This window comes from Mesoplodon densirostris, chromosome 1 (genome assembly GCF_025265405.1).
Source record: "Mesoplodon densirostris isolate mMesDen1 chromosome 1, mMesDen1 primary haplotype, whole genome shotgun sequence".
Classification (NCBI taxonomy): Eukaryota; Metazoa; Chordata; class Mammalia; order Artiodactyla; family Ziphiidae; genus Mesoplodon; species Mesoplodon densirostris.
In genome coordinates, this window is record NC_082661.1 from 106,325,006 (window position 1) to 106,351,139 (window position 26,134).

The 26,134-nt window shown below is 43.8% G+C and overlaps 1 protein-coding gene across 1 annotated transcript in view; it reads left to right on the forward strand.

Annotated features, from left to right (window-relative positions):
* POLN (DNA polymerase nu) overlaps positions 1-26,134 on the forward strand; it is a 192,851-nt gene that overhangs the window by 35,550 nt on the left and 131,167 nt on the right. The window contains exons 6-11 of the mRNA XM_060106912.1: positions 7,076-7,272; positions 10,690-10,802; positions 20,921-21,078; positions 23,643-23,711; positions 24,945-25,005; positions 25,699-25,763. Coding sequence (XP_059962895.1) covers positions 7,076-7,272; positions 10,690-10,802; positions 20,921-21,078; positions 23,643-23,711; positions 24,945-25,005; positions 25,699-25,763 — 663 coding nt within the window. The remainder of the gene's footprint in view (positions 1-7,075; positions 7,273-10,689; positions 10,803-20,920; positions 21,079-23,642; positions 23,712-24,944; positions 25,006-25,698; positions 25,764-26,134) is intronic.

Consider the following 26,134-nt stretch of genomic DNA (forward strand, 5'->3'; position numbering starts at 1 on the left):
ATTTTATAGTTTTCAGTATACAGATCCCGTACATGTTGTATTGATTTCTATCTAAGTATTTAATTTGGTGGAATAGTTATTATAAATGGTAATTTCTTTTTTAAAAAGTTTATTTGGGTGCAACAACTCCTACAGAACAACTACTGAACGCTGGCAGAAGACCCCAGACCTCCCAAAAGGCAAGAAACTCCCCACATACCTGGGTAGGGCAAAGCAGAGAGATTCCCGCAGAGAGGAGCGGTGCCGAGCGGCACTCACCAGCCCGAGAGGCTTGTCTGCTCCCCCGCCAGGGAGGGCGGCGCTGGAGCTGAGGCTCGGGCTTCGGTCAGAGCGCAGGGAGAGGACTGGGACTGGCGGTGAGAACTCAGCCTGAAGGGGGCTAATGTGCCACAGCTAGCCGGGAGGGAGTCCGGGAAAACTCTGGAGCTGCCGAAGAGGCAGGAGACTTTTGCTTCCCTCTTGGTTTCCTGGTGCGCGAGGAGAGGGGATTAAGAGCGCCGCGTAAAGGAGCTCCAGAGACGGGCGCGAGTCGCGGCTGAAAGCGCGGAGCCCAGAGACGGGCGTGGGACGCTGGGGCTGCTGCTGCCGCCGCCAAGAAGCCTGTGTGCGAGCGCAGGACACTGTCCACACCGCCCTTCCGGGAGCCTGTGCAGCCTGCCACTGCCGGGGTCCCGGGATCCAGGGGCGGCTTCCCTGGGAGAACGCACGGTGCGCCCCGGGCTGGTGCAACATCACGCCGACCTCTGCCGCTGCAGGCACGCCCCGCACTCCGTGCCCCTCCCTCCCGCCCGGCCTGAGTGAGCCAGAGTCCCCGAAGAGGCTGCTCCTTTAACCCTGTCCTGTCTGAGCGAAGAACAGACGCCCTCCGGCGACCTACACGCAGAGGCGGGGCCAAATCCAAAGCTGAGACCCAGGAGCTGTGAGAACAAAGAAGAGAAAGGGAAACCTCTCCCAGCAGCCTCAGAAGCAGCGGATTAAAGCTCCACAATCAACTTGATGTACCCTGCATCTGTGGAATACATGAATAGACAACAAATCATCCCAAATTGAGGAGCCAGGAGTCAGTGCTGTGCCTCTGAGGTGGGAGAGCGAACTTCAGGACACTGGTCCACAAGAGACCTCCCAGCTCCACATAATATCAAACGGCGAAAATATTCCAGAGATCTCCATCTCAACACCAGCACCCAGCTTCACTCAACGACCAGCAAGCTACAGTGCTGGACACCCTATGCCAAACAACTAGCAAGACAGGAACACACCACCACCCATTAGCAGAGAGGCTGCCTCAAATCATAAAAAGTCCGCAAACACCCCAAAACACACCACCAGACGTGGACCTGCCCACCAGAAAGACAAGATCCAGCCTCATCCACCAGAACACAGGCAGTAGTCCCCTCCACCAAGAAGCCTACACAACCCACTAAACCAACCTTAGCCACTGGGGACAGACACCAAAAACAACGGGAACTACGAACCTGCAGCCTGCAAAGAGGAGACCCCAAACACAGTAACATAAGCAAAATGAGAAGACAGAAAAACACACAGCAGGAGAAGGAGCAAGATAAAAACCCACCAGACCTAACAAATGAAGAGGTAATAGGCAGTCTATCTGAAAAAGAATTCAGAATAATGATGGTAAAGATGATCCAAAATCTTGGAAATAGAATAGACAAAATGCAAGAAACAGTTAACAAGGACCTAGAAGAACTAAAGACGAATCAAGCATCGATTAAAAACACAATAAATGAAATAAAAAATACTCTAGATGGGATCAATAGCAGAATAACTGAGGCAGAAGAAAGGATAAGTGAGGTGGAAGATAAAATAGTGGAAATAACTGCTGCACAGCAAAATAAAGAAAAAAGAATGAAAAGAACAGAGGACAGTCTCAGAGACCTCTGGGACAACATTAAACGCACCAACATTCGAATTATAGGGGTTCCAGAAGAAGAAGAGAAAAAGAAAGGGACTGAGAAAATATTTGAAGAGATTATAGTTGAAAACTTCCCTAATATGGGAAAGGAAATAGTTAATCAAGTCCAGGAGGCACAGAGAGTCCCATACAGAATAAATCCAAGGAGAAATACACCAAGACACATATTAATCAAACTGTCAAAAATTAAACACAAAGAAATCATATTAAAAGCAGCAAGGCAAAAACAACAAATAACACACAAGGGAATCCCCATCAGGATAACAGCTGATCTCTCAGCAGAAACTCTACAAGCCAGAAGGGAGTGGCAGGACATACTTAAAGTGATGAAGGAGAAAAACCTGCAACCAAGATTACTCTACCCAGCAAGGATCTCATTCAGATTTGATGGAGAAATTAAAACCTTTACAGACAAGCAAAAGCTGAGAGAGTTCAGCACCACCAAACCAGCTTTACAACAAATGCTAAAGGAACTTCTCTAGGCAAGAAACACAACAGAAGGAAAAGAACTACAATAACGAACCCAAAACAATTAAGAAAATGGGAATAGGAACATACATATCAATAATTACCTTAAATGTAAATGGACTAAATGCTCCCACCAAAAGACACAGACTGGCTGAATGGATACAAAAACAAGACCCATATATATGCTGTCTACAAGAGACCCACTTCAGACCTAGAGATACATACAGACTGAAAGTAAGGGGATGGAAAAAGATATTCCATGCAAATGGAAACCAAAAGAAAGCTGGAGTAGCAATTCTCATATCAGACAAAATAGACTTTAAAATAAAGACTACTAGAAGAGACAAAGAAGGACACTACATAATGATCAAGGGATCAATCCAAGAAGAAGATATAACAATTGTAAATATTTATGCACCAAACATAGGAGCACCTCAATACATAAGGGAAATATTAACAGCCATAAAAGGAGAAATCGACAGTAACACAATCATAGTAGGGGACTTTAACACCCCACTTTCACCAATGGACAGGTCATCCAAAATGAAAATAAATAAGGAAACACAAGCTTTAAATGATACATTAAACAAGATGGACTTAATTGATATTTATAGGACATTCCATCCAAAAACAACAGAATACACATTTTTCTCAAGTGCTCATGGAACATTCTCCAGGATAGATCATATCTTGGGTCACAAATCAAGCCTTGGTAAATTTAAGAAAATTGAAATTGTATCAAGTATCTTTTCCGACCACAATGCTATGAGACTAGATATCAATTACAGGAAAAAAGCTGTAAAACATACAAACACATGGAGGCTAAACAATACACTACTTAATAACGAAGTGATCACTGAAGAAATCAAAGAGGAAATTAAAAAATACCTAGAAACAAATGACAATGGAGACACGACGACCCAAAACCTATGGGATGCAGCAAAAGCAGTTCTAAGAGGGAAGTTTATGGCAATACAATCACACCTTAAGAAACAGGAAATATCTCGAATAAACAACCTAACCTTGCACCTAAAGCAATTAGAGAAAGAAGAACAAAAACATCCCAAAGTTAGCAGAAGGAAAGAAATCATAAAAATCAGATCAGAAATAAATGAAAAAGAAATGAAGGAAACGATAGCAAAGATCAATAAAACTAAAAGCTGGTTCTTTGAGAAGATAAACAAAATTGATAAACCATTAGCCAGACTCATCAAGAAAAAAAGGGAGAAGACTCAAATCAATAGAATTAGAAATGAAAAAGGAGAAGTAACAACTGACACTGCAGAAATACAAAAGATCATGAGAGATTACTATAAGCAACTCTATGCCAATAAAATGGACAACCTGGAAGAAATGGACAAATTCTTAGAAATGCACAACCTGCCAAGACTGACTCAGGAAGAAATAGAAAATATGAATAGACCAATCACAAGCACTGAAATTGAAACTGTGATTAAAAATCTTCCAACAAACAAAAGCCCAGGACCAGATGGCTTCACAGGCGAATTCTATCAAGCATTTAGAGAAGAGCTAACACCTATCCTTCTCAAACTCTTCCAAAATATAGCAGAGGGAGGAACACTCCCAAACTCATTCTACGAGGCCACCATCACCTTGATACCAAAACCAGACAAGGATGTCACAAAGAAAGAAAACTACAGGCCAATATCACTGATGAACATAGATGCAAAAATCCTCAACAAAATACTAGCAAACAGAATCCAACAGCACATTAAAAGGATCATACACCATGATCAAGTGGGGTTTATTCCAGGAATGCAAGGATTCTTCAATATACGCAAATCAATCAATGTGATACACCATATTAACAAACTGAAGGAGAAAAACCATATGATCATCTCAATAGATGCAGAGAAAGCTTTTGACAAAATTCAACACCCATTTATGATAAAAACCCTCCAGAAAGTAGGCATAGAGGGAACTTTCCTCAACATAATAAAGGCCATATATGACAAACCCACAGCCAGCATCATCCTCAATGGTGAAAAACTGAAACCATTTCCACTAAGATCAGGAACAAGACAAGGTTGCCCACTCTCACCACTCTTATTCAACATAGTTTTGGAAGTTTTAGCCACAGCAATCAGAGAAGAAAAGGAAATAAAAGGAATCCAAATGGGAAAAGAAGAAGTAAAGCTGTCACTGTTTGCAGATGACATGATACTATACATAGAGAATCCTAAAGATGCTACCAGAAAACTACTAGAGCTAATCAATGAATTTGGTAAAGTTGCAGGATACAAAATTAATGCACAGAAATCTCTGGCATTCCTATATACTAATGATGAAAAATCTGAAAGTGAAATCAAGGAAACACTCCCATTTACCATTGCAACAAAAAGAATAAAATATCTAGGAATAAACCTCCCTAAGGAGACAAAAGACCTGTATGCAGAAAATTATAAGACACTGATGAAAGAAATTAAAGATGATACAAATAGATGGAGAGATGTACCATGTTCTTGGATTGGAAGAATCAACATTGTGAAAATGACTCTACTACCCAAAGCAATCTACAGATTCAATGCAATACCTATCAAACTACCAATGGCATTTTTCACAGAACTAGAACAAAAAATTTCACAATTTGTATGGAAACACAAAAGACCCCGAATAGCCAAAGCAATCTTGAGAACGAAAAATGGAGCTGGAGGAATCAGGCTCCCTGACTTCAGACTATACTACAAAGCTACAGTAATCAAGACAGTATGGTACTGGCACAAAAACAGAAAGATAGATCAATGGAACAGGATAGAAAGCCCAGAGATAAACCCACGGACATATGGTCACCTTATCTTTGATAAAGGAGGCAGGAATGTACAGTGGAGAAAGGACAGTCTCTTCAATAAGTGGTGCTGGGAAAACTGGACAGGGACATGTAAAAGTATGAGATTAGATCACTCCCTAACACCATACACAAAAATTAGCTCAAAATGGATTAAAGACCTAAATGTAAGGCCAGACACTATCAAACTCCTAGAGGAAAACATAGGCAGAACACTCTATGACATAAATCACAGCAAGATCCTTTTTGACCCATCTCCTAGAGAAATGGAAATAAAGACAAAAATAAACACATGGGACCTAATGAAACTTCAAAGCTTTTGCACAGCAAAGGAAACCATAAACAAGACCAAAAGACAACCCTCAGAATGGGAGAAAATATTTGCAAATGAAGCAACTGACAAAGGATTAATCTCCAAAATTTATAAGCAGCTCATGCAGCTCAATAGCAAAAAAACAAACAACCCAATCCAAAAATGGGCAGAAGACCTAAATAGACATTTCTCCACAGAAGATATACAGATAGCCAACAAACACATGAAAGGATGCTCAACATCTTTACTCATTAGAGAAATGCAAATCAAAACTACAATGAGATATCATCTCACACCAGTCAGAATGGCCATCATCAAAAAATCTAGAAACAATAAATGCTGGAGAGGGTGTGGAAAAAAGGGAACACTCTTGCACTGCTGGTGGGAATGTGAATTGGTACAGCCACTATGGAGAACAGTATGGAGGTTCCTTAAAAAACTACAAATAGAACTACCATATGACCCAGCAATCCCACTACTGGGCATATACCCTGAGAAAACCATAATTCAAAAAGAGACATGTACCAAAATGTTCATAGCAGCCCTATTTACAATAGCCCGGAGATGGAAACAACCTAAGTGTCCATCATCGGATGAATGGATAAAGAAGATGTGGCACATATATACAATGGAATATTACTCAGCCATAAAAAGAAATGAAATTGAGCTATTTGTAATGAGGTGGATGGACCTAGAGTCTGTCATACAGAGTGAAGTAAGTCAGAAAGAGAAAGACAAATACTGTATGCTGACACATATATATGGAATTTAAGAAAAAAATGTCATCAAGAACATAGGGGTAAGACAGGAATAAAGACACAGACCTACTAGAGCATGGACTTGAGGATATGGGGAGGGGGAAGGGTAAGCTGTGACAAAGTGAAAGAGCGGCATGGACATATATACACTACCAAATGTAAGGTAGATAGCTAGTGGGAAGCAGCCGCATAGCACAGGGAGATCAGCTCGGTTCTTTGTGACCGCCTGGAGGGGTGGGATAGGGAGGGTGGGAGGGAGACGCAAAAGGGAGGGGATATGGGAACATATGTATATGTATAACTGATTAAATTTGTAAAAAAAAAAAAAAAAGTTTATTTGTACATGTTCATTGTTAGTGTATGGAAATATAATTGATTTTTGCCTTTTGATCTTGTATCCTGCAACTTTGCTAAACTCACATATTAGTTCCAGGAGGTGTTTTGTTTTGTTTTGTTTTATAGATTACTTTGGGTTTTCTACACAAACATTTATGTTATCTGTATATAGGGACAATATAGTTCTTCCTTTCTAATTTATATGCCTTTTATTTCTTTTTCCTGCTGTATTGCATTGGCTAAGACTTCCATTATGATGTTGAATAGGGAGGAGACCAGATTTAGAGAGTGGGATCATGGGTTTGGCTTTTGACCTTGATTGTCATTAAAAGAGGTATCCATTTTCAAATTTTAATTTTAGGCCTTTTCTTTCTGCTTAATTAAAAAACATGACAGATCTTTCTTGAATAAATGCATTGTTTATGTTTGATTTAGAACTTTATTTTATTGTGTATTCACAGGCTCTGGTTTCCTCTGTTGAAGGCATTGTGATGTTACCAAGGAGCCATGCAGAGAAAGGCAGTGGTCCCCTGGCTGCCCCAGCCTCTGACAGTGTTGTGGAGAAAGGCTTCATGCCCAGTGATCAGTGTATCTACATAAAAACTGAGCCCTCTTCTATTTGGGGCCAAGAACAAGAGGCACATCATCAATTTGCCAGGTAAGAAATCTTCATTAATTACCTTAAATCCTACTTATTCACCTGCTTTATCCTAATTTAGATTTTCCCAAGCTTCGGTTTTAGTTATTTAAACTTTCAGAAGTTTTGTATGAGCACATGAAAATAAAATGGATCTAAATGACAGAAACCGCTACAAACACCCTCTCTCCCTCAAAGAGCTTCTGGAATGGAGGGTCTGTCCATGGGAACCTGCTCCGGGATTTGAGTCAACATCGCCTTGAGAGGTTGGTGAGAAAAGCATCATCTTAAGGCGTGAAAACCTACTGTCGCTGCTGGAGCCCTGGCTGATTTCCTCATTACACTTGTTCTCTCACTCACGGCCTTAGAAAATTAAGTTAACACTGCCTTCAAAGAGTAAATAGTCCTCAATACCACCAAGATATTACTAATTTCAAAGCTTCATTCTGTGAGAATAGACAAGAATTGTCTCACTTGTATTTGCCTTCCTAGAATCTTCGAGTTTCAGAACAGGCAGGGATGCTTCTGCTGCCCCTTCTCAATCCTGAAAAATCTTGTCGTGGGTTGGAGCCTGTGCCTCTCATCACTGTTTGTTTGCTCACATTTGTCAGCCTGACTCACTTCTGCTTTGGGTGGGGGCATCCACTTCCTGTTTGCCCAACCCTCTGAACTCAAGTCAGTTAGGTGCCTGGAAGGAGCTCCTTGAAGCCACTGCCCTGAAGAGGCGTTCAAGGAGGTTCGGGGTGAGAAGGTGGGGGACTGGTCCTGGCCCTTCCTGCCTAATACATTCTCGCTGGGCTCTGGGTGGGTTTTAGGTAGTTGTTGTGTTGGTTCCAGCCTACAGATAGTGATGCTCTCTAGGCTGGGAGTGCCTGAGGCACTGGTTCCGCCTATATTCCTCACACCAAGCCCCCACAGACATTTCCTCCATAGGGGCCAACTCTGTAGCTGGATCAGCCCTTGTGGTTCTTATGATCATAGGACACGCTTCAGCAAAAACTATTAGGGAATTTGAGGAACAAGATTTATCACTCACAAGTTCTGGAGAGTACACAGAGAGGTTATGGGTAGAAAGAGAGAGAGAGAGAGAGAGAGAGAGAGAGAGAGAGAGAGAGTGCATGGACCTGGGCCTCTGCCTTTATTCGGGTTTGAAGGTGGGGTGTCTAGGTTTTCACAGATTCACTCTTTACTGACTAATTTAAAGCATAAGAGCAGGAATTAGAGCACAGGAAGGTTGAGAAGCTGTGTCATCACACAGTTATCTGGGTTACCCAGGGCTTTCTGGAAGAGGGAGCTTCATCTGGTTCCTTCTCTGGTGGTTTTGCCAGCAGCTGTGTTGCATAGCTGGCAACATGTCTATTCAGGATGGATGTCTTTGAAGTGGATGCCTTGGCAATCAAAGCATGATGTCAGGCATGTACACCATAGTGTGTACATGGGGTGATGTTTGACAGTAGAGCACTCTGCTCCCAAGAACCCGTAACCTTTTTTTTCCATAATTTTCTTTTGAAAGAACAATCGGGCAGGCTTTCTATGGAAGACCTCTGTGAGAATAGGGCCCTAATATTTGGACAGCCCTTTCTGAATTCTGGATTTATGTATTCTACTCGACATCCTCCACTTGGACATCTGATGGTCACTTCAGCTCCGATCCTTCCTGTGCCTTTTGTTTAGCAGATGTGGCATAATTGACTTCTGTAACTGACTTAGAAAATAGACTGTGTTTTAGCCACTTTGTCTTACAAGGTATTCTTTGTGTCGCATGTCCTTTCTTATTAAGCTAGAAATCAGCTAGGGCTTGTCTCTTAGTGGGAGAGACCATAGTTGTTAGATGTCCTTATTGAGAACTTCTGGGTTTCCAGCTACAAGAGCATCAAAGTGGGAGGATGCTCCAGTAGTCCCAGCTTAACTCCCTCATAAGCTGTCCCCACTCCTACACACCTCTCCGGGTCCAGCAGAGGCAAGACCTGAAGCTGTGCTGTCAGCAGCGGCCCTCTTCAAGGAAAACCAAAGTGAAAGCACACAAAAAAATGCAAAAAGCCTGAAAATGTCAGCCTGTGGAGCAAGCAGAGCTAATCGGACCCCAGGTTGAAGACCCTCATTGATGTATTAATAAGCAGTTACCATAAAGGGGGATTAATACCTTGGGCCCTGGCAGCAGCAAGATCGGGTCTCACACCTCAGCTTTGCCACTTCTCAGTTGTGTAAGGCTGGGAAAATTGTTTCATCCCTCCAAGCCTCAGTTTCCTTATCTGTAAAATGGATCTAGTGCCTGCCTAATGGGATTATGATGAGGTTTCAACACAACAATCCTCGTGAAGTGTTTAGTGTGGTATTCACACATGGTAAGTGTTTGATAAATGTCAAGTATTATGAATCCCATATTCAAGGAGCTCATGATTTAATGGGCCAAGATAAATTACAGTATCGCAGATGTGGTCCCTGCTGTAGCATGTGTGTGGCCAGGAGTACTAAAGGAACCGGGAACCAGGCAACTCCCTGCCCAGGGAATCAGGCACCTGCGCAGTTTGTAGAAATTGTGGGAGGGAAATTTTAGGCAGGAATACAGCATGTGCCTGTGGCCCTGGAGTGTGAGAGGACGTGCACAGTCTGGTGATGGAGGAAGGAGAATCCAGTGTGGGCAGAGGGTAGACTGGGGGTGTGCTGGGAGCACAGGCTGGGGCCAGCTGGGAGGAGTCCAGGGTGCGTCAGCTCTGCTCAGGAGCTGGAGGCTGAGTCTGTAGGTGGTTGTACTGCACCCAGGGATTGGCTCTGAACAGTTGTGTGAACTTCAGTTCATTACTAGCCTCTTTGTGTCTTGGCTTCATCATCTGTAAATTGCAGATAATAAGTAACACCTACAAAAAACGTAGGAGACTGCATATAAGAAGTTTATTTGGGGTCTTAAGAATTGCAGTTCAGGAGACAAAGATTCAGGAAACCCCAAAAGAGTGTTCTGGGGAAGAGAAAGAGTCAGGGACCTCTAAAAACAAAAAGCCACAAGATTGTCAAAAGTTGCCTGGCAAGAATTGGGGATTGACTCTGATACAAGTCAGAAAACATTTGTCCTTAAGGAATCATGAATTGTTTCAGGGTAGGGGTCTGACAAGTAGATAGGGTGTCCCGGGTTTCTGGAAGAGGTTCTGGATACCCTCACCAGGTTGAAAGGTCAGATTCCATCCAGGCTAAGACACACGAGTCCCACTTCCTCAGAGGCCTCCTGGCTCCATTCTGAGGACTGAGCAATACCGTCCCTGTTTCGATTTTCCTTCCACACCTCTTAGAATTTGAGTTAATCTGTGGAAAGCTTGCAGAAGAAGAATGTCTGCCCATACAACCGCATAAGTGACAGCTGTTAGTGGAGTAGTAATAATACTTTCCCAAGGTGAAAACCTCCAAATTACTGTGTCAATCAGTGAATGTCTTTTCATCTTCTAGGAAGGTGCTGCTTCAAACACTGAAATGTAAATGTCCTGTTATTTGTTTTAACGCCAAGGATTTTCTGAGAACAGTGATGCAGTTTTTTGGTGATGATGGCAGTTGGAAGTGTGGTATGTTTTAGTTTTTATAATCTCCTAAACTTAACTTTCCAACAGTGATTCCTCCTGGGAATGGGAGCACGGCAAGGGCTGCCGTGTTGCACAACTCGTGGGTTGGGGGTGGAAGGGAGGTCGCACAGCTGCGATGCACTACCTGTGTGGCCACGGGCCCTGAGCGTGAGAGGCACTTTCCCTGTGTTTAGATTATTTGAATTTTTTCAAGTATATGTTACTTTTGTAATTTAAAACAAGAAAGAAGTAAATTATGCAGCATGGGCAGATGGGATTTGTTGTTACCACAAATAGCTTATATATAAACTTTCTAAGAAACTAAAGTCCAGAGTAATTAACATCAAAACAATATAAAACACGTTTTTTATCTTTCATTTAAAATTGTAAATAAGAATTTTTAAAACCTTTTTTTATTAGATGGACAGATATGTAATAAAGCAAGTATTGAAAGAATGTTCATTGTAGATTCTAGGTAGTAGATATATGAGTGTTGACTGTACAATTCTTTTCAAGTTGAATGTTTGAAAATATTCATATCAAGATACTGGAAAAAATCTTTTTATTGTACAAAATTTCCAACACATACAAAAGTGCCTGTGATACGACAAGAAATGTATATTTGGTCTTTGTCCCTGGTTCCCAGCACTCAGCTCCCAAAACTCATATGGTCTCCAGAGTGAAGAGTGTCTTTTGTATGCTGATGGAGGACTGGTGCCTCGAGGCCCCCATGGCTTTAGGGTGGGCGTGGTCAACAGGAAGAAGAGGCACCATTAGAGGAGTGGTGCTCTCCGTCCCACCTGAGACCTCCAGGAAGGGGAGCAGGGCTGGAGAGCAAGTTAATCACCAGTGGCCAGTGACTTAATCAATCATACTGATGTAACGAAACCTCCATAAAATCCCCTAAATGGTGGGGTTCCTAGGTGAGCTCGTCAAGGTGCTGGGAGCGTTGTGCACCTGGAGAGGGTGTGGAGGTTCTGCACGCCCTCCCTATGCCTTGCCCTACGCATCCCTTCCACCTGGCAGTTCCTGTGTTGTAGCCTTTATGATAAACGGGTGTTGTAAATAAGGTGCTTTCCCGAGTTCTGTGAGCCATTATAGCAAATGATGGACCCTGAAGAGGGGTTGTGGGAACCCCCTAGTTATAGCTGTTTGGTCGGAAGTACAGGAGGCCCTGGACTTGGGGCTGGTGCCTGAAGTGGGGCCATCTTGTGGGGCTGAGCCTTGACCTGCAGGGTCAGCACTAACCCCAGGTAGTTTGTGTCAGAATTGAATTCAGTTGTTGGACACTGGCTGGTGTGTGCAGAGAACAGCAAGTGTGTGGTGGGGAAAACACAATAGAGTACACAATACCCAATTTCAACAGCTATCAACCATGTCCAGTCTTCTCTCCCCTATAACTTCCCACATTTCCAAATCTCCATCCCCTGGGTTATCTTGTAGCAAATCCCAAGCGTCATATTATTGACCTATAAATATTTCAATTAGATGAGTAAAATATGAGGATTTCATTTCAGATGATGCCGTCATCATCTCCCCACAAAATTAGCCATAATCTTTTCATATTATTAGCTATCCAGTCAGTGTTTGTACTTCCCCAGTTGTCTTTAAATATTTTTGTTTGTTTGTTTTTGTTGTTCACAGTTTGAATTGGGATCCAAACAAGGGTTAGTGTTATCCTATACTTGGGTTGGGTGTTTCTTTTACTCTGTATTCTCTCCGTCTGTTGTATTTTCTTGCAATTATTTCGTCGTTTTTAACATACCAGGCTTTTGTCCTGTAGGATTTCCCTTTCTTGGCATTTAGCATGTTCTCTCTCTTCTATTTCTTGTAAATTGGCAATGAGATTCAGTGGCTTGATCAGATTCAGGCTAGATTTTGGGAGCGCAAGACTGCTTCATAGTCCTGACCCTAACTCTGAGTGGTGTTGTGTCCTTCTGTCAGGAAATACAGAATGTCTGGTTGTTTATCTTTTTTGTGATGTTTGAATTGTTATTGTGACTTTGTATGTTGAATCTTCTCCATCTTTCCTATTTATCACTTTATCTAGAATGCATTTTCAATCTCTTCATTTTTTTAATTTAAAAAAATTTCCTCTTTCCCATCTTCATTTTAAGAAAACTTAAGGGAGTTCCATGATGCTCTAGTGGTTAGGATTCGGCACTTTCACTGCCATGGCCCAAGTTCATTCCCTGGTCAGGGAACTGAAATTCTACAAGCCACGCGGTGTGGCCAAAAATTTAAAAGAATGAAAATAAATTTAGGAACTTCCCTGGGGGCACAGTGGTTAATAATCCACCTGCCAATGCAGGGGACATGGATTCGAACCCTGGTCCAGGAAGATCCCACATGCCATGGAGCAACTAAGCCCGTGTGCCACAACTACTGAGCCCGCGTGCCACAACTACTGAAGGCTGAGCGCCTAGAGCCTGTGCTCCTCAACAAGAAAAGCTACCACAATGAGAAGCCCGCACACCACAATGAAGAGTAGCCCCCACTTGCTGCAGCTAGAGAAAGCCCACACGCAGCAACGAAGACCCAAAGCAGCCATAAATAAATAAATAAATATTTTTTAAAGAAAAAAAGTTTTAAAAAACTTTTTTAAAAAATAATAAAACGTAAGGCATTATCTATTGCACTTATTTGCTTTTGTGTATTGCCAGTTTAGTTTTTATTTCAGAAATTTTGTTTTGTTTTGTTTTACTTTGCTTTCCTGAATTCTTTCATTTCTTCATTAAGCTTTTCTTTTACTAAGTCACCTAATCTCTAAGTATTTCTGAGTTCTTTGTTTTTCATAACTTCTATCATTCTCTTAATTTTTCTTAGCTCATTTAAAATCTGTTTTGTTCGCACTTCTTTTTCAGTTACTGCCATTCTCCCCAGTGTGAGGCTTGTCCTGGTGGCTTCAGTTTATTAGTTATAAGAGTTTATAGAGACCAGCCCCCAGACCACTCCAGTGCTATCAGAACTTCCTCACGGATTTTTCAAAAATATATGTTGAGTGGGAGTTCTTCTCGCCCTGCCCTGGACAGTGCCCCTGGAGCATCTAGGTCATCCCTCAGGTGCCCAGGGCTGAGCAGCAGCATCATTTCCTGTTCCCAGTGAGCCCCTTGGATCCCCACTGTGGTGGTGCATCCAGTGAGCAGCTTTCTTGGGGATCAAGATGAAATGTGGCTGACAGGGTCTTGGTGCTCCAGCTGGGTGTCAGGCCTGAGCCGCTGAGGTGGGAGAGCCGAGTTTAGGACATTGGACCACCAGAGACCTCCTGGCTCCAGGTAATATCAATTGGCGAGAGCTCTCCTAGAGATCTCCATCTCAAAGCTAAGACCCACCTCCACTCAACAACCAGCAAGCTCCAATGCTGGACACCCTATGCCAAACAACTAGAAAGACAGGAACACAGCCCCACCCATTAGCAGAGAGGCTGCCTAAACTCATACTAAGTTCACGGACACCCCAAAACACACCACCGGACACGGTCCTGCCCACCAGAAAGACAAGATCCAGCTTCATCCACCAGAACACAGGCACCAGTCCCCTCCACCAGGAAGCCTATACAACCCACTGAACCAACCTTACCCAGTGGGGGCAGACACCAAAAACAACGGGAACTACGAATGTGCAGCCTGTGAAAAGAAAACCCCAAACACAGTAAGTTAAGCAAAATGAGAAGACAGAGAAATATGCAGCAGATGAAGGAGAAAGGTAAAAACCCATCAGACCAAACAAATGAAGACGAAATAGGCAGTCTATCTGAAAAAAGAATTCAAAGTAATGATAGTAAAGATATCCAAAATCTTGGAAATAGAATGGAGAAAATACAAGAAATGTTTAACAAGGACCTAGAAGAACTAAAGAGCAAACAACAATGATGGACAACACAATAAATGAAATTAAAAATTCTCTAGAAGGAATCAATAGCAGAATAACTGAGGCAGAAGAAAGGATAAGTGAGCTGGAAGATAAAATGGTGGAAATAACTGCCAGGGAGCAGAATAAAGAAAAAAGAATGAAAAGAATTGAGGACAGTCTCAGAGACCTCTGGGACAACATTAAACACACCAACATTTGAATTATAGAGGTCCCAGAAGAAGAAGAGAAAAAGAAAGGGTCTGAGAAAATATTTGAAGACATTATAGTCAAAAACTTCCTTAACATGGGAAAGGAAATAGTTAATCAAGTCCAGGAAGTGCAGAGAGTCCCATACAGGATAAACCCAAAGAGAAACAGGCTAAGACACATACTAATCAAACTATCAAAAATTAAATACAAAGAAAAAATATTAAAAGCAGCAAGGGAAAAGCAACAAATAACATACAAGGGAATCCCCATAAGGTTAACAGCTGATCTTTCAGCAGAAACTCTGCAAGCCAGAAGGGAGTGGCAGGACATATTCAAAGTGATGAAAGGGAAAAACCTACAACCAAGATTACTCTACCCAGCAAGGATCTCATTCAGATTCGATGGAGAAATTAAAACCTTTACAGACAAGCAAAAGCGAAGAGAATTCAGCACCACCAAACCAGCTTTACAACAAATGCTAAAGGAACTTCTCTAGGCAGGAAACACAAGAGAAGGAAAAGACCTACCATAACAAACCCAAAACAATTAAGAAAATGGTAATAGGAACATACATATCGATAATTACTTTAAATGTAAGTGGATTAAATGCTCCAACCAAAACACACAGACTGGCTGAATGGATACAAAAACTAGACCCATATATATACTGTCTACAAGAGACCCACTTCAGACCTAGGGACACAGACAGACTGAAAGTGAGGGGATGGAAAAAGATATTCCATGCAAATGGAAATCAAAAGAAAGCTGGAATAGCAATTCTCATATCAAACAAAATAGACTTTTAAATAAAGATTATTACAAGAGACAAAGAAAGGCACTACATAATGATCAAGGGATCAATCCAAGAAGATATAACTATTGTAAATATCTGTGCACCCAACGTAGGGGCCCTCCATACATAAGGCAAATGCTAACAGCCATAAAAGGGGAAATCGACAGTAACACAATAATAGTAGGGGACTTTAATACCCCACTTTCACCAATGGAGAGAAAAACCAAAATGAAAATAAATAAACACAAGCTTTAAATGATACTTTAAATAAGATGGACTTAATTGATATTTATAGGACATTCCATCCAAAAACAACAATACACTTTCTTCTCAAGTGCTCATGAAACATTCTCCAGGATAGATCATATCTTGGGTCACAAATCAAGCCTTGGTAAATTTAAGAAAACTGAAATCATATCAAGTATCCTTTCTGACCCCAATGCTATGAGACTAGATATCAATTACAGGAAAAAAAAACTGTAAAAAATACAAACACATGGAGGCTAAATAATACGCTACTAAATAACCAAGAGATGACTGAAGAAATCAGAGAGGAAATAAAAAAATACCCAGAAACAAATGACAATGAAAACACAACGGCCCAAAACCTATGGGATGCAGCAAAAGCAGTTCTAAGAGGGAACAATACAATCCTACTGCAAGAAACAAGAAAAATCTCAAATAAACAACCTAACCTTACACCTAAAGCAATTAGAGAAAGAAGAACAAAAAAGCCCCAAAGTTAGCAGAAGGAAAGAATTCATAAAGATCAGATCAGAAGTAAATGAAAAAGAAATGAAGGAAATGATAGCAAAGATCAATAAAACTAAAAGCTGGTTCTTTCCAAAGATAAACAAAATTGATAAACCATTAGGCAGACTCATCAAGAAAAAAAGGGAGAAGACTCAAATCAACAGAATTACAAAAAAAAAAAACTACTGGCCAATATCACTGAGCAAAATCCTAGCAAACAGCATCCAGCAGCACATTAAAAGGATCATACACCATGATCAAATGGGGTTTATCCCAGGAATGCAAGGACTTTTCAATATATGCAAATCAATCCATGTGATACACCATATTAACAAATTGAAGGATAAAAACCATATGATAATCTCAATAGATGCAGAAAAAGCTTTCGACAAAATTCAACACCCGTTGATGATAAAAACTCTACAGAAAGTAAGCATAGAGGGAACTTACCTCAATACAATAAAGGCCATATATGACAAACCCACAGCCAACATTGTTCTCAGTGGTTAAAAACTGAAACCATTTCCACTAAGATCAGGAACAAGACAAGGTTACCCATTCTCACCACTATTATTCAACATAGTTTTCGAAGTCCAAGCCATGGCAATCAGAGAAGAAAAAGAAATAAAAGGAATACAAATTGGAAAAGAAGAAGTAAGACTGTCTCTGTTTGCAGATGACATGATACTATACATAAAGAATCCTAAAGATGCCACCAGAAAACTACTAGAGCTAATCAATAAATTTGGTAAAGTAGCAGGATACAAAATTAATGCACAGAAATTTTATCTTGCATTCCTGTACACTAATGATGAAAAATCTGAAAGAGAAATTAAGGAAATACTCCCATTTACCACTGCAACAAAAAGAATAAAATACCTAGGAACAAACCTACCTAGGGAGACAAAAGACCTGTATGCAGAAAATTATAAGACACTGATGAAAGAAATCAAAGATGATACAAACAGATGGAGAGATATACTATGTTCTTGGATTGGAAGAATCAACATTGTGAAAATGACTAGACTACCCAAAGCAAACTACAGATTCAATGCAATCCCTATCAAACTACCAAGGGCATTTTTCACAGAATTAGAACAAAAAATTTTACAATTTGTATGGAAACACAAAAGACCCCAAATAGCCAAAGCAATCTTGAGAAAGAAAAATGGAGCTGGAAGAATCAGGCTCCCTGACTTCAGACTATACTACAAAGCTACAGTAATCAAGAGAGTATGGTACTGGCACAAAAACAGAAATATAGATCAATGGAACAGGAGAGAAAGCCCAGAGATAAACCCACGCACATATGGTCACCTTATCTTTGATAAAGAAGACAAGGATATACAATGGGGAAAAGAAAGCCTCTTCAATAAGTGGTGCTGGGAAAACAGGACAGCTACATGTAAAAGAATGAAATTAGAACACTCCCTAACACCATACACAAAAATAAATTCAAAATGGATTAAAGACCTAAATGTAAAGCCAGACACTATAAAACTCTTAGAGGAAAACATAGGCAGAACACTCTATGACATAAATCACAGCAAGATCCTTTTTGACCCACCTCCTAGAGAAATGGAAATAAAAACAAAAATAAACACATGGGACCTAATGAAACTTAAAAGCTTTTGCACAGCAAAGGAAACCATAAACAAGACCAAAAGACAACCCTCAGAATGGGAGAAGATATTTGCAAATGAAGCAACTGACAAAGGATTAATCTCCAAAATATACAAGCAGCTCATGCAGCTCAATAGCAAAAAAAGAAACAACCCAGTCCAAAAATGGGCGGAAAACCTAAATAGACATTTCTCCAAAAAGACATACAGATGGCTAACAAAGGCGTTAGGATGCTCAACATCACTAATCATTAGAGAAATGCAAATCAAAACTACAATGAGGTATCACCTCACACCAGTCAGAATGGCCATTAGCAAAAAATCTACAAACAATAAGTGCTGGAGGGCTTCCCTGGTGGCGCAGTGGTTGAGAGTCCGCCTGCCAATGCAGGGGACGCGGGTTCGTGCCCCGGTCCAGGAAGATCCCACATGCCGCGGAGCGGCTGGGCCCGTGAGCCATGGCCGCTGAGCCTGCGCGTCCAGAGCTTGTGCTCTGCAACAGGAGAGGCCACAACAGTGAGAAGCCCGCGTACCGCAAAAAAAAAAAAAAAAAAAAAGCCCCCAAACAATAAGTGCTGGAGAGGGTGTGGAGAAAAGGGAACCCTCTTGCACTGTTGGTGGGAATGTAAATTGATACAGCCACTATGGAGAATAGTATGGAGGTTCCTTAAAAAACTAAAAACAGAACTACCATATGACCCAGCAATCCCACTACTGGGCATATACCCTGAGAAAACCATAATTCAAAAAGAGATATGTACCACAATGTTCACTGCAGTACTGTTTACAATAGCCAGGACATGGAAGCAACCTAAGTGTCCATCGACAGATGAATGGATAAAGAAGATTGGCACATATATACAATGGAATATTACTCAGCCATAAAAAGAAATGAAATTGAGTTATTTGTAGTGAGGTGGCTGGACCTTGAGTCTGTCATACAGAGTGAAGTAAGTCAGAAAGAGAAAACAAATACCATATGCTAACACATATATGGAATAATTTTTAAAAAAAGGTTCTGAAGAACCAAGGGGCAGACAGGAATAAAGATGCAGAATTAGAGAATGGACTTGAGGATACAGGGAGGGGGAAGGTTAAGCTGGGACAAAGTGAGAGAGTGGCATTGACATATATACACTACCAGATGTAAAATAGCTGGTGGGAAGCAGCCGCATACCACAGGGAGATCAGCTCGGTGCTCTGTGACCACCTAGAGGGGTGGGATAGGGAAGGTGGGAGGGAGACGCAAGAGGGAGGGGATATGGGGATATATCTATACGTATAGCTGATTCACTTTGTTATACAGCAGCGACTAACGCAACAATGTAAAGCAATTATACTCCAATAAAGATGTTTTTTAAAAAGTAAATTTTAAGTCAAAAAATGTTGATAAGAACCCTTAATTTTGGAACATTAGAGCTTTGAAAAGGCAAATAGAATGAAATAATCTGGCTCAGTCAGTGTTGGCAGACATGTTTACATGAAGTCATGACGGCTGACTTGGGCAGCAAGTAGCCAGAGTGCCTACAGACTTCCTGTCAACCCAAGTTCCATATCTGCCAACATAGGAAACGTCCCATGCATCAAACAAAAAAGCGATGATACTGGCTGCTTTAGTAAATATAAATCTCTTAGACTACTATGATTTAAAGATGCCAGAAAATATATTTAGTGTGATGTGATCTAAGATTACAGTTTTATTTAAAGTCAGAGTCCTTGTTTTTTGTAAAGCACACTTCAAAATGTTAAAGTAACTTCAGAAAGCAGTCACTTAGGATTCAGACTTACATCTTAATTTATCAGCCTCCCCATCCTTTTATAACTCCTCTCCATGTCTAAAATACTCTGGTACTAAAATGTATTTAGCAAATATCACTTTATTTTTTTAATAATAGTAGGACATACTCTTATAGGGCTCTTTTTTTTTTTTAATTTGGTTGCACCAGGTCTTAGTTGTGGCAGGTGGGCTCCTTAGTTGCAGCTTGCCAGCTCCTTAGCTGTGGCTCATGGGCTTCTTAGTTGCAGCATGCATGTGGGATCTAGATCCCTGACCAGGGATTGAACCCGGGCCCCCTGCATTGGGAGCGCAGAGTCTTATCCACTGTGCCACCAGGGAAGTCCCCATCACTTTTATTTTTTGAAAAGCACCTTCATATGTGTCCCATGGATACTTACAGTGATTTTTCTCCCAGTTTTCAGATGAGAAAAGTAACACTTAAGGAGTGATGTGGCCTCCCAGGCTCACGGGCAGCCTTCTACCACCACTCTTTTCACACATCACGGTGCAGCACACGAGCTTCTCACAGGGTTTCCTCACCTCAGGGTGACTGCACAGAATGTCTGGTATCTTCACCCTCGCGTACACTGCCCACCAGCCGCTGTGTGCTCAGGCGGCTCCACCGCTCCTCCTTCACTCGAGAGATTTTTTTCCTGACACCCCGATGCAGGTTAGGGGTGGCCTGGGAGGCAGCCCAGCAGGAGGGTGGAGGAGGAGAGGCTTGGAAAGAGTGGACACGGGGACATGTGTGGTTGAAAAGAGAGGTGTGTGGGGCAGAGAGAGGCTCCAGAGCAGGGAGAAAAGTAGGGAAGAGAAGACAAGGGTGTGGCTTAGGATTCTGACTTCCATCTCTTTCAACATTTTTGAGAGAGTTACTTTGGGATGGATTCCCCATGGAGATTGGCTGTGTGGGACCCGGTTTGTGGGGGCCACTCTTATCAAAGTTTCAGCATTCTTTAGGAGTGAGGGAGCATCACTTTGGCACTTAGGTCTGTGATTTGAGGGGATGGTAGTACCATAATTATTAATTTGAACCTTGAGAACCTTGTTAAAGCAGGGAAAAGTATAACTATTCATTTTTCTTAGAATGATTAAATGATCTTTTTCTCTGTAGTTGCTGGTTTTGTAGGGCTAGATCCCAGAATTGCTGCATGGCTTATAGACCCTACTGATGCTGCACCCTCTTTTGAAGATTTAGTGGCAAAATACTTTGGAAACTCCATCACAGTTAAGGTGAATAGCACATATGGAAATTCCTCAAGAAAGACTGTGGTGAGTTGTTTTAAGATAAGGTTTATCAACCTTAATACAACCCAGATTTTCCTCTAGGAACTTCTACTTCATAGACAGTCCAGTAGTAAAAAGAATATTGCTGTCATTCATTTTTACTTATTCAGCAGAAATGCTGTTTACCCTGATATTTCTGGTAGAGTATACTGAATAAAGATGGGTGATTTCTGTCAACTGTTCCTGGGAGGTGCCATTCACAGTGTGATTCTTCTGAATGGATTCTTTGTGTCAGAGAGTCGCCAGCTCTGTGAGCAGAGAGCTGCTTGTTTATAAATTCTTCATGCTGGTGACACAGCTGCTGTGGCCGAGGACTGGGAAGGCCTCTCCTCAGTCCCAGCGGGGAGAATCGTAAGACTGCCCAGGTCTGTCTCTCTGAGCCCCCTCTTTCAATATGCACCCAGTTGTTAGGAACCACTGTCTGGAGAAGCACGGGTGCTTGCAGCTCCAGAACCTGCCTGGAGCCCAGCGAGAGGGAGACTTGACATGGCCGCACAGCAGGGCCAGAGGAAGCGTCCCAGCGGGAGCAGCGCCGGCCACCATCAGGCCACTCTGTTCAGACTTCCTGGGTGTGAGTTAACAGGCACATGTTTACAAGCACGACTAGAAGGCCACGCAGGAGGCCACATGAGCCTGCCCTGCGCGCCTGGGCTGAGCTGGGGCTGGTCGCTGCTTGGGGTGCTTGATCCTACAGACCTGCAGCTGGGGAGGGATCTGTGTCAGACAGGGGCTTGGGGTTGGAAATACAGAAACTCATTCTCCCTTAATTCAAAAAGAGATTTGTCAGAGGAATGTTGGGTAGCTCAGAGCCTCAGAGGAAAAGCAGAACCAAGCTTTGGGAAGACAGGCGTCAGGCGGGTCTGGGGACCCAGGCAGCAGGAGCCCACGGGCCGGGGGCCAGCAATGAGCAGTGATCATTTTCTCTACACGTCACTTTTGTCCAAGATTCAAAGTTTTAGCACTTAGAGTCTCCTTTCCACGACTGTGTCACATGTCCGCCCCTCGGCAGGGCAGGCAGGGCGTGGAGATTGGCAGTCTCCCCAGATCCATGCTGCTGGAGTGGGAACTTCCCCAGACACAAGCCGAGATATCATTGCTGAAGGAGGGAGCTGTCTGCCTCTGTTAGCCCAGGTTTACAGAGGAGAACCCAGGTGCAGAAGGGTTCATGTACATGCACCTTGCCAAAGCTCATGGTTCAATTCAGAGTTTGGACTCTAAAGTATAGTTTCTTTCCAGTATACACACGTGCAAGTTAGGGATGGGAGTGGCTGCACGGAACAAAGCACCAGCTCCAGCGGGTGTGTTTTCTGCCTGGTGAGAAGTCAGAGCCCCTCACCCAGGCCGAGCAGCTGCTCCCAGAGCTGTGCGACTCAGTCGCTCCCCAAGCGCCCTTGCTTTATGGTCCCACCGGGAAACTTCGCCCGAGGCCCTCCTCCACACGCCAGGCGGGAAGGAGGCTGCCTGGGATGAACTTCGGCTGGTCTCTTGTTAAACAGGCCAGCAATGCGTCTGCTGGAGGTGGAAGGCAGCCGGCTGCTCCGCAGGGTCTCCTGCTGCCCTGGAGCAGTGGTATGAAAGGAGGGGAAAGGAAAGCGCGGTCCCGGTCTAGGAGCAGCAGGGAAGCAGTGAGGACTCATGAGAGTGTGGCTCCTGTCGGGGAGGCCGTAGACCTCGGATGGCGAGAAGGAAGATGAGACCGTGGGGAGACGAGCTGCGGTCGGGCTGAGCCGCGAGGGGCCGGAGCTCCGCCACCGAGCGCGAGCCGTCCCAGGGAAGCCTCGCGGCTCAGCGCTGCCGTCGGGGAGGCGCGTTCAGGCAGCAGGGCGGTGGCCGTCTGCCGGACACAGCCGACGCGTTCACGTGGACGTGCTCGTGGTGCCTCCCAGCTAGTGGTTCCCGGGAGACCCAAGACCCGGGATGGCGGCAAAGACAAACGCGGGGTGCACAGCTAGCCGCCGATCATCGTGGCGTGGGTGGCGGTGTGTGTGTCTCTAAACTGAGGCCGGGCGCCTGGAGTCTGGGGGGCCGTGTGGCAGCGGGAGGGGTGCAGTGGGGACGCAGGGCTCCGCGCAGGGGGGCAGAATTCGACTGACTGTCGGGAAAGCGGCTCACCACCGCCCTCTTGGTCAGCTGGACACAGACGCTGTTGGCCCACCTCCCAGGATCTCTGTGTGTGTCTGGGACGGGGACCGGCGGTGAGTGTGGGCGAGGCACTGGCTCCCAGACGCCCACGGTGGGTAGAGGGGCAAGCCGAGGGGCCAGGTCTGTCTCTACCACCATGCGATCTTTGCACCTTGGGCACTTAGCTTCTTTGTGGGTCATTTCCTGTAAAATGAGGAAAACTGGGTTGGGGAGAAAGTAAGAAAGCAATAGGTAGCTTGAATTTGCCTGAAGAGTATCTTCCGAAGTGTGGGGACTGCTCTGCTTGAGGCAATGGGTGGTGGCACCAGACGTGTGCTCTCTGCCGAGCAAAACACTGCCGCCTCCTAGACTGTGATGACCGTTGCTGCCAAATGCGCCTAATGTTTAATTCTTTTGATCTTTTAAAGAATCAGAATGTACGTGCGAACCTGAGGGTGCTCTACAGACTTACGATGGGCCTTTGTTCCCAGCTCAAGGCAAGGCATTTCATTGTGACTTCACTGTCCAAGGGCTGTCTTTCATTCACAGCCATGCTCACAGGAAACAGTACCCTCAGTGTCTTTGTGCAGGAAACGGGGTTCTGAGGCCAAGTGAACCTGCGCAGCACTCATAGAAGGGCAGTCCAGATGATAAGACCTGACATTTTTAAAATGTTTTCTATAGGTTGACAACAGTTGTAACATTTTTTTTAAAGACTCAATTCAATTGGAATGTTTCTAACTCTGCAGTTAACATAAACGCTAAGAGTTTATTTCAGTTAGTAGTGATGGACACAGCTCCACTCAGAGTCTTATTGGGAAGCAGAGGTCATTTGAAGGACCTGTCAAGAAGGGTTGAATGAAGGGACTGTGAACCACAGCAAGGGCAGGAGCCAGGGGGCCAGAAGAGACGGAGAAACCTGCAGGGGCAGGCACTGGCTGGAAGCTTTTCCACCCCTGGGCTCAAAGGGTGGGCTGTTACAGGGACCCTGGGAAAGCAGTGGCCCTGCAGGGGGCTGCTGGCCAGGAGCTGGGTGCCAGAAGTGGTGGATGCAGGCCAAGGACAGGGGCCAGAAGTGCACTGTGGGCTGGCGCAGGGGAAACCCGCTTCCCTCTCCTCCTGCCCCTGAATGGGCATAACCAGCCCGAGGGCAGAGAAGGAGCCCGGCTGATGTGGCCTGGAGGGCATCTACCCTTCTTCCAGGGCCAAGAGCAGGACAGAGGATGGGTCCTAGGGGCAGCCGAGAAGGTGAGGGCACAGCAGAAGGACAGACGAGGCAGAGGGCTCTCAGATGGAAACCCTGATAAAGAGCGTGGGAGGTGATCCGAGTAGACGAAGGTTGGTGCACTTCTCCCCACATTAATTTATAAAGTCTGTGCAAAATCGATGAAAATTCTAGTTACATTTTTGGGAATTCAGAAAACCTATTTTGAAATTAAAATGGGAGACTAAAAGTCCACAAATACCTAAATCACACTTAAAAATGAGAAAGATTAAAGAAAAGTGGGAGTGGGACTTGTCCTACCAGGTATTTCTGAATATCTCTACTAGGGCTTGGTAATAAAATAGGATACTTGACAAAAATAGGAGCTTTATTAGGAAGGAGGATAGGGGAACCAACCATGCCCACCAGAGGAGTTGCTCAATGAAATTAAGTAGGCTGTTCAGCAAATGCATGTAGAAATAATAGTTTAAAAGTAACACTGATGTCATTTCTTCCTACGAAACAGGTTTATGGTTTATGGCAACTGTTTTGTACTTTGGAGCTTCCTCTGATACCAATTTTGGCAGGTAAGGTACGCTAAAGATGATGCCCAGTCATCCTTCTAGAGAGTTCTTTGTACCTTTTGGGAAGACTGTTTTCTCTTGACTTAGTTTGGGGCGGGCAGTGCATCATATGGGCACCGAAGAGGTAGTGAGCCCTTAACTTTCCCTTTCTCTAACAAGAGGGATTGGACCGCATCACCTCTTGGTCTAGAAAGACTCTAAGGTTCTAACATCTGGGTCACGTGGTATCGCTTCTGTACTGCCTGTTCTGCAGGTGTCCTGCCGGACTCCCACAGCCCTGAGAGCAGTGGTGGGGGGAGGAGGCCTGTCTGGATGTTTTCCAGGTCAGCACTTGTCCTGGTCCTGGTGTGATGGACCCTTCTGCTTTGTGAGAACGCCCTGCAAGCACTGTTGCAGGCTCTGCTCTGCCTTTGCTCTTAGCCCCTGACCCGCCCTGTCCTGCTGGGCACCTGGGAGAGCAGAGCCTCACCCAGCGTGGCAGCTGAGCGGCCGGGGGTGACTCTCCATCCAGAGTGTCCCCATGCCCACTGCCACCATTGCTGGGCTCCAGTACTGACCCTCATGGACACTGCCGAGCTCGCAGTGTCATCTTGGTCCTCATCGGGGGGTCAGGCTTGCTCCTGGCACTGCAGTCTTTCTCAGAAATGATTTGTTGCTGCAGTACAGATTTTTATCTGCTTTGGTTTTGAATCACAGTGATGGAAAGCCACAGCATTCAGGTGAACAAGGAAGAGATGAAGAGGACTTCAGCACTTCTTGGGGTACATTCTTCTGTCAGACTGTTTGCATGTGTTAGCTCTCTCCTGTCTGATGAGTCGGTCCCCTTGGCAGTTCTAGGGTGACTTTCCTTTTCTTCCCTTCCTTGTTTGCCCCAGACTGATGTTGGCACTGTTCCTCCTATCTCTGACTCCTGCAGGGGAGTACCACGCTTTGAAAGGATTGAAACAAGCATCACATCTGGGTGCTCTCCATGTGGATGTGTGCATGGTTTAATGGATACCCACTGACCTTCTCCAAACTTAGATTCTTGCAAGGACATTGCCCCTTGTAGTTGGTGACGTTTCTTGGATTCTTTAAAGAAGCAAAATCAAAGTTTTCTAACTGAAAAATAAAAAATACTGAGCGATGCATA